Source organism: Mastigoproctus giganteus, chromosome 1 (assembly GCF_048544385.1).
Source record: "Mastigoproctus giganteus isolate SK-2022 chromosome 1, ASM4854438v1, whole genome shotgun sequence".
NCBI lineage: Eukaryota > Metazoa > Arthropoda > Arachnida > Uropygi > Thelyphonidae > Mastigoproctus > Mastigoproctus giganteus.
The window spans coordinates 256,908,310-256,921,172 of NC_143575.1; the positions used below are offsets into that span (position 1 = coordinate 256,908,310).

Below are 12,863 nucleotides of genomic sequence, written 5' to 3' on the forward strand. Positions count from 1 at the left end.
CGATCACTTTCAGTAGGTACTAACCACGACTGACCTTGAGCATTCCACCAATCGTGCCGTTTTGGATATGCTCTGACCCAGTCGTCTGGCCATTACAATTTGTCCTTTGTCAAACTTGCTTAAGTCCCGCTGCCTTTCCCATCTGAAGAACAAGAGTAATACTGATTAACAGAACCCAGTATCAGGTGTTTTTTTTTATAGTGTCCCAATCCGCGCGCGCACACTGTAGTTCACCTTCAGTTGCTGGTCATAATGTTTTGGCTGATCGGCGCATATATGCATATATATATGTATATAAATAGTAACGCAGTGAACATTTATTTTATTTTATATATATTCTATGCAGTATACATTCTATTAAATTTTGTTTACAAAAAATTTGGAATCAATTATATTGATTTATTTATTTTTCCAGCAAATAGCCTTTAAAAATCTTGTTGAACGAAACAAACTTTTAGAGAAGCAGCACAATTCTTCATCTCCAAATTCTCGAATCCAGCTACCTTTCATAATTGTTAACACTAATAAAAAGACTGTGATAGACTGCAGCATCTCTAGTGATAAGTAAGTGCCTATTTCTTTTAACCTTTCTTTAATCCTTCAGCATCCACAGTGGGATTCAAAAAGAAATAATAGTTTTGGGGTCAAAATAGTCTCAAAATTCAAATGCTAAAAAAATAGGGTATTCTTCTGATATCATTTTCTATTCTCTCTTGGGGGAAGATTGAACAGGTGGAAATGCCAACACAATGAATTCCCTCAGGTGTCATTGCTAATCCCCAACCTTTTTCATAAATGACTTTTCTTACATCCTATAAAAACATTTTGTGCTGAGGACAACCTGCTTTGCATTCCAAAGCAAACTCTGAGACAAGAGAACAGGTTTGAATGACTTAATTATCATTTGAGAATATTGTGATAACTGGCATTTGAGACTAAGTGTAACTAGGATAACATCTTGCTTTCACTTCAGTCATACTGAGGTGAATGCCATCTTAAAGTCTATGTTAAAGCACAAGAGATTAAGCATAAAGAAACCCTGACCTGCCTTGTGTTGCTATTCTGTCATACTTTGTCTTGCAAAAAAGCAAATTATAAAGTTGAAAGGTAAATAAAAAAAAAAAAATTAAGTAGAATCAGTAGGATGCTTGTAACTGACTGAGGTGCATATGTTCACACTCTTCATATTACTGATGCACTTGGTCTTTATTATTCTTTTGCTGACCGCTGTTCCTCAGTTTGGTTTATATCAGTCAGCATGTGTCTTCTTGATGTTCAGCTCACTCAAACCATGAGCATCACCACACAAACACTGATGTTGACAAGAGTCCCCACTGGCTTACAGAATGCGCCAATATTCCTCCTTACCTTTGCTGATAGCAAAACATTTTAGTCTTCAGAATATGCCTAAACTGCTATGAGATCTGGGATTCTCTCCAGATTTGCTTGAAAAATAGAAAATCAATCCAGGACGCCTTGCTTCTACTGAACAAGTACTCTGTCCTTATTTCTTTTTGGAAATATGAATGAGATTAAGTATCTTATTTTGTCCAAGCTTTAAACTTGTCATCAATGTGGGTACTGATAAAACAGTTCTACCACCTTGGCTATAAGGCTGTAAATTGGCTACATCATTTATAATGAAAGGTTTTTTTTTTTATATACTTCATAATTGCTTTTTGAAAATATAAATTTGTACTTCAGTATATTCACTTGTGTTTGCATTTGCAAATAAAAAAATAAACCAGGTTCATAAGGTATTGAATCTGAAAGTCTGCTGAAACCAACAAAACCGCATTAACTCTATGCCATAATTAGAAAGTTATTCCAAGGAAGGCTTTACACCCTTCCAATATGCTGTTTCTCTTTTACTAATTACAACATAGCGGTTGTCATACTTAATGAGTTTCTCTTTGAAACAATGTCATTGGTTGCATGTGCACTGCACCCTTGATAATTCATTTGAAAATATGCAAATGTAATTAAGATATTCTTCAAAAATTATTCATTTTCACAGTTTGATCTCAAAATTTAACGTTTATCATGAGTGTTTCTTTGTGAACAAAGGAAAGAGCTACTTTTGGTTGTCAGTCAGTCCCTTTTTCTGGCTGGTCTTAAACAGCCATTTTCCATAATATCGAATTGGCAGTATTTGATAAGTAAAGCATAATTTTATTTAAATATGCAGAATTTCATTTAACTTTCGACATAAATAATTAATTCCTTAGAGGCTTCTAGCATTACCATAAAGGTAATTGTGGCATGTTAAATGAAATACCAGTACAGTCAGTCCTCGTATAACACGTGTTTACACTACACGAATTCGATCATAAAAGATTTATAAATAGGGGAACGATATCTTATATAACATGAACCGGATTCGCCTTTGTGTTCACAAGAAATGGCAGTCGAATGCAGAATCACCCCAACCGAATGCAACACGATAGGAATGAAGAGAAGATTCTGAAAATGTATTTTTTTTTTATATCAGTGAAGGGGGAAACACATTTCGCCATAATAACATAAAAATCAACACAATTCCAGCTATTGGTATTATCGCAAATGCAATTAGGTTGAGTTTACTACCAGTTTATAACAGATTCCACTAGCAGAAACACAACTGGAAATTGTTTTTATTGTTTTATGGTAGTAACCCCTAGAAATGTGCTTTAGTAAAATGTGAGGTGTTAATAGTGTATCTGTGCCTTTACAGTGTTGTTTATTCAGTTGCTACACATGCACAGCTTTCTTTATGTGTATCAAGCGTGCCTCCTCATTTTGTAATTGTGCTTTATTCCCTAAAAATGGAATAAAGAACTAAAAATGAGTGAAATACTTAAAAGGTGTGAAAAGGAAGCGTCCTGGTGAAGACACTGCAGATTCAGAGAGAAAAAGAAAAGCAATATCGATAAACAGAGGCGGACTAGGTCAAAAATTCTTACCCGGGAAAATTTATAGTGGCCTCATACTAACGTTTATGGCCAAAATCACACTGGCCCCCGGCCCACTGGTGTTTCCCCGGTAAGGTTTATGGCCAGTCCACCTCTGTCGATAGAGAAAAAACATGAAATTGTGAAACGCTTTGAGCGAAATGAAAGACCGTGTGATATTGCACATGCTACAGGCCTAAATGAGGCAACGCTGAGAATTACAAAGAATGCAGAGAAAATAAAAACAACTTTCATAGTAGGAACAACTCAGTGTAATTAAAATCCATTAGATTAAGACGCAAAGAATTGGAAGAGATGGAACGGCTGTCATCTGTTTGGATAGAAAAATCAAGCAAAGAACAAGTTTGCTTATGATGGAAGCAAAAGCAATAGCAATATTTTATTACGTAATATTCATAATAAAATACTTACGAATTTTATTATTTCGATAATTTATTGTGTTTGGTAATGTTTTGATTACAAATGTGTGTTCAATCTTGAGTGGTCGGCATCTAACCCTATTTTTCCCATAGGGCCTGTTTATATTGCACGAGGGTTTCTAGGAACACAACTATCGTACTATATGAGGACTGACTGTATGTTTAATGATTTTGATCACATTTTGTGATTGTACATTACCTCTGTTTGTATAAGATAATATTTTTTATAAATTTTTAATATTTTTACCTAACTTGTCTCCTTATGGTAAATCTGACCCATTTCAAATTACAACTAATTAATTCTATAATTTCTACAATTATAGAATTAGTTAGTTGTAAATTAATTAATTCTATAATTTATCCAAAGTTGAAACTTGCAGTAGCTGTCAACAGAAGGGTTTTCATTGATTTCCCCATTTCAAATTTCAGCAATCTGTTAAGTGGCTGACGCTGCAGCCAAGGGGCCTCAGTGTAGGCCATTCTATATGGTGCATGTGTGTTGTGTTTTTCTTTATTGGGAATATGGGGGTTTCAGGGACTCCCAGCAGTCCCTGAAATCACCAGCAACTTGTTTTCCAAGTTGCCGCTCATTCCAACAATGTTCAAAGAATAGCAGTAAAAAGAACTATGCTTTAGTTCTTTTTTGTACCATTCTTTGCTAGTTGTGAAATTTTTTAAACTGCTGTTGAAGTTAGCTTTCAAATTGAATCATTTCTATCATATTTCTTTAACATGCCCTACCCTGCAATACAATATGTGTGCTTTAGTTTGTCAAACTGTGCTGTTTAAAAAAAAAAAAATGTATTAGACTTAATTCCAGTCTATTAACAACAATATTGTTGATAGCTGGTGTATCGCTGATATTGTTTCATTTATAGAACATAGCTTGTAATCATATTAGAAGTACTTGATAATCATTTCTTTGGGGAAAATTGAACAACTTAAATCAATCTATTTCAGAATGGAATATTTATTCAACTTTGATAACACATTTGAAATTCATGATGACATTGAAGTCCTGAAGAGAATGGGACTAGCACTAAATTTAGATAAGGGAAATTGTGATGTGGAAGACATAGAAAAAGCCAGAAGTATGATACCTCAAGCACTGGAACCTTATGTAATTCGTGAGTATGAATTTTTTTCCTTTTTATTTGTTACGTTAAATTTTTTAGGCTGAATTAGCATGAGCAGCTCTTGCTCATCTTGATCAGCAGAAGAGGCTCTCTGACCATTTAATAAGTCATCATTGCAAGTGCATAATGGTAACTTTCCTGTGGAACTTCATGTTTGATGTCCTGAATGTGTGCAGTAGGATATTTATTAAGTCTGATTTGGGCTTGCAAACCATACCAAAATAAAATTTGCCTTTCTTATGTTTGCTTAGAAAAGCTTACCTGATATTCATTTGGGCCATACATTAATCAGTTCTGTGCTAACAACATCAGGAAATAAATACATGTTGACAGGCATTAGAATCTTTTATCCACAGAAAATTCCATAAGAAGTTTCCAGTAAAGCATGAACGATCATTCATAAGTTTTTAAGTCTGACTTAAAAAAAAAAAAAAAAAATGTAAGGAGTTAGAAATCCTGAGCATTGGTTGCCTTGTGTGTGCTCTTAGCTGTTAATTTTTTTTTTTTTTCCCCACTGCATAAGAGCCACCATTATTCAGATCTGTTGTTAGTGAGTTGATTAATGTGTCTGTCAGGTTGTCAGGGCATGGATTTGTTTAACATTTGAAATGCACTGATTCCATAGTTATTGCTAGGCTTGTTGGCCTTCAGATATGGAGCACAATGGTGGGTCCATTATTTATTGATTTTTGTTTCACTGATGGTCACATTATGGTTGGTTTTTGTTTCCATTTATATTTAATTTTAATTAAATTTAATTCCATTTTGGTTTCCATATTTTATACAATTTGGATCTGGTGCCATCAGTGGGGGGGGGGCATTTTCATAAATTTATACATTTAATTTTTTTAAATTATAAATGGAATTATATTTTATTATATAATTAAAATATTATATTATATTTTAATTATATTTTTGGAATGCAACTCCTTTATCTTTATTTATTCTTCCTCTTGTTGGTATAGTTAAATGCCAGTTTATTTTTTCTACTTATTTGAGCTAGCTACATGACTGCCATATTCTTACTTTATGTATACTAATTTCAGACACACACAGTTTCAGATGAGATCCAGTTTCATTTATCTTAAAATGAAACTGGATTAAGCAATTTCAAAAATATTTATTCACCTAGACACACCCACAATATTAGTTGGGAGATACTGCGGAACAGAAAAAGGACTAATAAAGAAAAAGCAATTTAGCAATAGTAATAGAGGCATGTGATGCAAGAAAGCAAGCATATGAGCAAGAAAGCAAGCGTATGTAGCATCAGCCAAAAAAAAAAATTCACACTACCATTCCCTCTAAAAGTTTGTCGAGTTCCTCCTTGAATTTATTTAAGCTATCAACTTCCACAATGACAGCTGGAAGTTTGTTCCAGCAATTAACCAGCCACTGGCTAAAGGCAAATTTCCACACATCTATTCTACAACTGTCTTTCCTCAATTTGAATTTATGCCCCCTTAGGTTCATAATCTGAGCAAGTGGAGGAATCCCATCAGAATTCAGCATCCTCAACCAATTCAAGGTCTTATACACCTCAATCAGATCACCTTGCAGGTGCCTAGTCTCTCTCTCTCCAGCCGCTGAAATTTGCAGAACTTAAACCTCTCTTGGCAAGAGGATCCCTTCATTCCCCTCACCAATCTTGTTGCCCTTCTCCGTACACGCTGAAGCAAATCTACATCCTTCCTAAAATGAGGCCTCCAGACCTGCATGCAGTACTCAAGGCATGGCCTGACCATTGCCTTATACAAACTGATAATCACCTCCTTTTCCCTGCTAGCAAAATTCCTGTATATCATTAACAAAACCCCATGACCTGCTCTTGCAGCCTGTCTGCATTGCTCAGAAAACTTCATAACTGACTGCACAATTCCCAGGTCTATTTCATTTTCTACCACTTTAAGTGTAGTACCACACAGATGGTACATTCCTCTGGGGTTACTTCTACCCATATGCAGTACTTTGCATTTTTTCAATGCTAAACGTCAGTTGCCACTTCTCAGCCCATCTGCCCAAATGCTCTAGATCCTGTTGCAGTAGCAGACTGCCATTACTGTAATTAACAACCCTGCCAACATTCGTATCATATGGAAACTTCGATACTAAGCCTGATATACCTTCATCAATATCACTGATAAATATACAAAACAACAGTGGACCCAACTCCAAACACTGAGTGACACCACTAATAACATTAGTCTGGAAGAGCAGCATCCGTTGATTACCACCCTCTGTCTTCTCCCACTCAACCACCCTTTTATCCATTGTAACAACTTACCCTTAATACCATTCTGCTCCAATTTGTACAGTAGTCTTACATGTGCAACAATGTCAAAAGCTTTCCTGAAATCCAAGTATATGATATCAAAATTATTTTTTGCATCCATTTCCTTTGTAACCACATCACAGTATCCAATCATCCAATCAAATTTTTCAGACAAGACTTTCCCTTAACAAACACATGCTGTATCTGAATTATTGTTGCAGTCTTGTCTTGATGATCTTGCAATGCATTTTTAACCAGTGACTCTATTATTTTACCCAGAACAGAAGTTAAACTAACTGGTCTGTAATTACTTGTCACCCTTCGATCCACCTTTGTGAATTGGGGATACATTTGCACACCTCCAGTGCATGAGGACCCCCTGAGTCCAAGGATGCTCTCATAATTATGGCTAAGAGTTTGCTTATTTCCTTTGCTGTCTCCTTTAATATAACTGGATAGATCCTGGCCACCCCCAAGGTGCTTTTCTTATGTTTAACTTCAACAATTTTTCCTCCACTTTGCTCTCAGTTATTATTGTTCAAGGTTTGAACAATAATAAATAATTATTGTTTAAATGGTTGTCAAATGAACTAATGAAACTCGTGGCAGAGAAGAAAAATGCATGGAATGCATATAAATTATCAGGTGACACAGAAGCCTATGATATATATATATATATATATATATATATATAAGCTAGTCTGTAATCAAGTCACAAAGGAGGTTAGGCAGGCGAAGGCAGATTACGAGAAATCTTTGGCAAAGGATACTAAGAAAAACAGCAAGGATTTCTTTACTTATATAAACTCTAAAAGGAAGGGGATGAATCTGATTGGTCCACTTGATATCAATGGTTCGACTGGTGATGATCCTGCTCAGATAGCAAACAAACTGAATGAGTATTTTGCATCTACATTCACACATGAGGAGTTAAGGTGTGAAAATGCCACAAGGTTATCAAATTGTAACAGGGTGCTTAATGATTTTGTAATAACTGAGAACAAAGTGGAGGAGAAATTGTTGAAGTTAAACATAAGAACGGCACATGGGGTGGATGGGATCTATCTAGTTATATTAAAGGAGGCAGCAGAGGAATTAAGCAAACCCTTAGCCATAATTATTTATGAGCATCCTTGGACTCAGGGGAGGTCTCCACGGACTGGAGATGTGCAAATGTGTCCCCAATTAACAAAGGGGGATCGAAGGGTGACATGAGTAATTAGAGACCAATTAGTTTAACTTCTGTTCCGGGGAATATAATGGAGTCACTGGTTAAAGATGCATTGCAGGATCATCTAGACAAGACTGCAGCAATAATTCAGACACAGGATGGGTTTGTTAAGGGAAAGTCTTGTCTGACAAATTTGATTGGTTATTATGATGTGGTTACAAAGGAACTAGATGCAAAAAATAATTTTGATATCAAATACTTGGATTTCAGGAAAGCTTTTGACATTGTTGCGCATGGAAGACTACTGTACAAATTGGAGCAGAATGGTATTAAGGGTAAGTTGCTACAATGGATAAAAGGATGGTTGAGTGGGAGAAGACAGAGGGTGGTAGTCAATGGGTGCTGCTCTTCGTGGACTAATGTTATTAGTGGAGTCCCACAGGGTTCGCCGTTGGGTGCACTGTTGTTTTGTATAATTATCAATGATATTGATGAAGGTATATATCAGGCTTAGTATCCGAAGTTTGCAGATGATACAAAGGTTAGCAGGATTGTTAAAGACAGTAATGGCAGTGTGTTACTTCAACAGAATCTAGAAAATTTGGGCAGATAGGCTGAGAAGTGGCAACTGAAGTTTGACATTGACAAACGCAAAGTACTGCATATGGGTAGAAGTAACACCAGAGGAACGTACAAACTGTGTGGTACTACACTTAGGGTGGTAGAAAATGAAAAAGACCTGGGAATTGTGCAATCAGTTATGAAGTTTTCTGAACAATGCAGACAGGCTGCAAGAGCAGGTCATGGGGTTTTGTCAGTGATATACAAGAATTTTGCTAGCAGGGAAAAGGAGGTGATTATCACTTTGTATGAGGCAATGGTCAGGCCATGCCTTGAGTACTGCATATAGTTCTGGAGGCCTCATTTTAGGAAGGATATAGATTTGCTTCAGCATGTACAGAGAAGGGCAACAAGATTGGTGAGGGGAATGAAGGGATCCTCTTGCCAAGAGAGGTTTAAGTTCTGCAAATTTCAACAGCTGGAGAGAGACTAGGAACCTGCAAGGTGATCTGATTGAGGTATATAAGGCCTTGAATGGGTTGAGGATGCTGAATTCTGATGGGATTCTTCCACTTGTTCATATTACGAACCTGAAGGGGCATAAATTGAAATTGAGAAAGAACAGATGTAGAATAGATGTGCAGAAACTTGCCTTTAGCCAGCAGCGGGTGGTTAATTGCTGGAACAAACTTCCATCTGTCATTGTGGAAGTTGATAGGTTAAAGGAGGAACTGGACAAATATTTAGAGGGGATTGTTTTGTATTTTTTTTTTTTTTTTTTTTTTTGGCTGATGCTGCATAAGCTCATACGCTTGCTTTCTTGCATCACATGCCACTACTACTAGTATTACAATATCATTAAGCACCCTAATTACAATTTGATAAACTTCTGGCGTTTTCTTTCCTTAATAACTGCTCATGTGTAAATGGAGATGCAAAATATTCATTCAGTTGGTTTGCTATCTGAGCAGGATCATCAACATTCAAACCTTCAATATCAAGTGGACCAATCTGATTCATCCCCTTACTTTTAGAGTTTATATAAATAAAGAAGTCTTTGCTGTTTTTCTTTGCATCTTTTGCCAAAGATTTCTCGTAATCTGCCTAACCTCCTCTGTGACTAGATTACAGACTAGCTTATATATATATATCATAGGCTTCTGTGTCACCTGATAATTTATATTGCATGTTTCTTCTCTGCCACGAAGCATTAAGCAGTGATTGATTATTTGGACCGAAGGGTAACGTAACGGCTATCAGTCTCATTCAGAATGGACATTGAGTGGTAGAAAAAAATTATTGAAAAATAAATCATTTGGCAGAGAAACAAAATGTTATCAAAGAAAGAAAAATTCTTCTTTCTTACTCTAAGACAGTGCATGGAACTCTAAGTAAGCATATACCATATTTAAGTGGGAAGCTCTTGCATAATGGAAGAAACCATTGAAGTTACCATTAGTAATCTGCATTGTGCAAAAGCATAGCGCAGACTGCCAATGATAACTTGATTTTTCATAAATGATATTGTCACAAATTGTCTTATTGATGTATTCTAATGAACAATTCTTATTGGTAAAGAATTATGCTGTTGATATTTTAATAACAATCCAAGTAGCTCTTGCAAGGGTTACAGTTCAGACATTTATCCAAGAGAAATGTATCATGCTGCTAAGCACTAAATAGCAGGATACTTTTATCTTGTGCTACTTATATCAGTAATAATAGTAACATTTACGAAATGATATTTACTATGACTAGGGCTTATGTCTTCATTACATTAAGTGAGAGGGTGTTCACACCATGTAAGAATTTCTTCCACCTTTCAGGAGCAAACATGTTGATGTATATTTTTTAAGTTAAGTAAATTTCAAAGAATGTGTTCTTTTATTTATGAATTGCCTTAATTTTTCTTGTACATTCTTTCATCTCTTATCTGCATTTCCAACTAACAGTAGACAAAGTTTTAATAAATGGTAGCACGGAAATAACTTAGAAAATCATTTATTGTGTTTGGTAATAATGTTTTGGTTACAAATGTGTGTTCAGTCTCAGGTGGTTGACACCTAACCCTGTTTTTCCCATAAGAGCAAAAATAACTAAAAAAATCAATGTTATCTCCCAAAATGTGAATGAAAAATGCTCTTTGCTCTTCAGAACATTAAGCAGGACCTTAGAAATCAGTATAACAGGAATTTACTGTAATAGGTAAATAATAAATGCAGGCTGCTGTAATTTTCTCTCATTAACTTATTTTTTCTAGCCTCTCTTTTTTGTGTTGATATAGTATATTCAGAATGGATTGTTCAAAATACCCAAATGTCCTAATTGTTTTTGAATAGCTAGTATTTTACTGTTTTGGAAAAATACAGGGTGTCCCGAATATTCATTAACCGAGTCCCTGCAGTTACGAGATTACGATACGAAGAATGCAATGAAAATAACGTGGATGATTTTTGGAAAAGTTTTAATATTCTGCACAGTATAAAAATGATTGGAGATTTTGTGTAGGTTAATGAATAGCTCATAGAAAAAGTTATACCCTGATTCCTTTTGTGAATATGAAGAATGTAATTGACCGGGTTACAAAATGAAATTGTTGGGTTTAGGAGCATCGGCAACTAAGGCCGTGTTGCTCCTTGCATATTGTCTGCAAATTGCAAGTTTTCTGAGGGAAATTTTCTGTTTGCTGGGCGAAAAACCCGAGTTTCCTGACAAAAAAACCATACGTCCCTTGTCTGAGACCGACTAACTCAGCCACGTTGTGAAAAAGACCCATAAAAATTCCTCCTGTAATCGATGGGATTTGAACTCTGGTCTTTTCCATCCCAGTGTGATTCTGCCCACTGTGCTAACCATGAGGGCAAATAAAATTTGTCTTGAAAGAAACAGGATTCCACAAAGTTAATGATTAGGATATTGCACAATTGCTTGAATCAAGTGCTAAACCACTTACAAATGAAGAGCTAGCAGAATTAGACCAACTACCCACAGAAGAAAAGGAAGACGAAAATGATGCGATGGAATCACCAATAAAAAATGGAGATTTGAAGTTAAAGATTTGAAAATTAAAGGAGAATTCCTTGAGTAAATTGACCAAGCACTTGAATATTTTTGTGAGAATAACCCTCTTCATGATCGTGCAGCAAAAGTTAAGTGCGAAGTTAAAGACACAACCAAAATGCTAAGACACTATTTTATCTGAAAAAATACGGCAAAAAAAACAAACCATGGATTCATTCTTTATTCATAAAACTGAAAAATAGTGTTACTTCGATAAACTTTACTTAACCTTGCATTGTTTAACATATTATAAGAAAAAATGTCTAATAAAGTAATTGTCTCATTTTTCAGTTTCTCCATTTTTTATTTTATTATATTCAAATATGTAATACACATTACGAAAATTTGTCCCCATTTTAAGTGGAATTTTCTGGAACCAATTACCCTCAGATAATGAGGACCCCTGGTATATAAATGTCTTTAACAGATGTTATTCTTAAATGAAATTACAGTATAATTTTCCCATCCCCTCTTTATATATATATATATTTGAGCAGATAGCCCTTAATTGCCACCAGGATTTGATACTTTTAGATTGTTCTAATTCTGTAGACCAGACTTAACAAAAAAAAAAAAAAAAAAAAAATCTATTTGTATAAATTTCTGATAATTTTTCAATTTTTAACCTTTTCCAGAGTATGTAGATTTTTTTTTTTTTTTTTTTTTTTCATTTGTTTCTCATGGGATAAACACATTTTTCATGGTTGCTCTAAGTGTGTTCAATTAGTGCATCCATTTATTCAAAATTACATTACAAATCTACCAGTAGTATTGCCATCACTTATCTGTGTGTCCAGGTAATTGTAGAATGGCAGCACAAATTATTTTTTAAAAGCAGAGGAGGAGTTAGCCATTGTTGTCTGATATTTTTTATTTATTTTTTATTATTATTTTTTTTTATGTAAACCCCAAACACGAGAGGTATTAGAACCTATAGTACTTAGTACCGTGCTTGGGTTGGAGGTTGAGAAGATGAAAGAAGATATTTGAAAATGGCAGTTGAATGAATAAACGAGGAAGATGAAAAGTTGGTTCTGTGAGTTTGAAGTTTGGACAGTAAATGGATGTTGGCTGGTGGCTGCACGTGTTCAGACTGTTTTGAAAGAGAGAGCGGGAATTATAGAAGCCAATTCAGAAGAACAGTGCCCATGGAAGTATCTGTAGAAAAGGCATGCAGCAGAAATAGTACGTCGATGAGACAGCGAGTGGAGAGAGACTGTTAGAGATGAATCATTAATTAACCTAACTGACCTCTTCTGAATGGAATCAAGAAGCCTGAGAGAGGATTTGGGG

At 35.2% G+C, this 12,863-nt stretch overlaps 1 protein-coding gene across 3 annotated transcripts in view; it reads left to right on the top strand.

Moving 5' to 3' along the window:
• The window catches only part of Dp (transcription factor Dp), a 185,624-nt gene that overhangs the window by 154,290 nt on the left and 18,471 nt on the right, over positions 1-12,863 (top strand). For all 3 annotated transcript variants that reach the window (XR_016547671.1, XM_090385809.1, XM_090385814.1), the window contains 2 exons: positions 416-564; positions 4,331-4,497. Coding sequence is in view for 2 of the 3 variants with exons in the window: in XM_090385809.1 (XP_090241935.1) it covers positions 416-564; positions 4,331-4,497 (316 nt within the window). In the remaining variant the exon portion in view is untranslated. The remainder of the gene's footprint in view (positions 1-415; positions 565-4,330; positions 4,498-12,863) is intronic.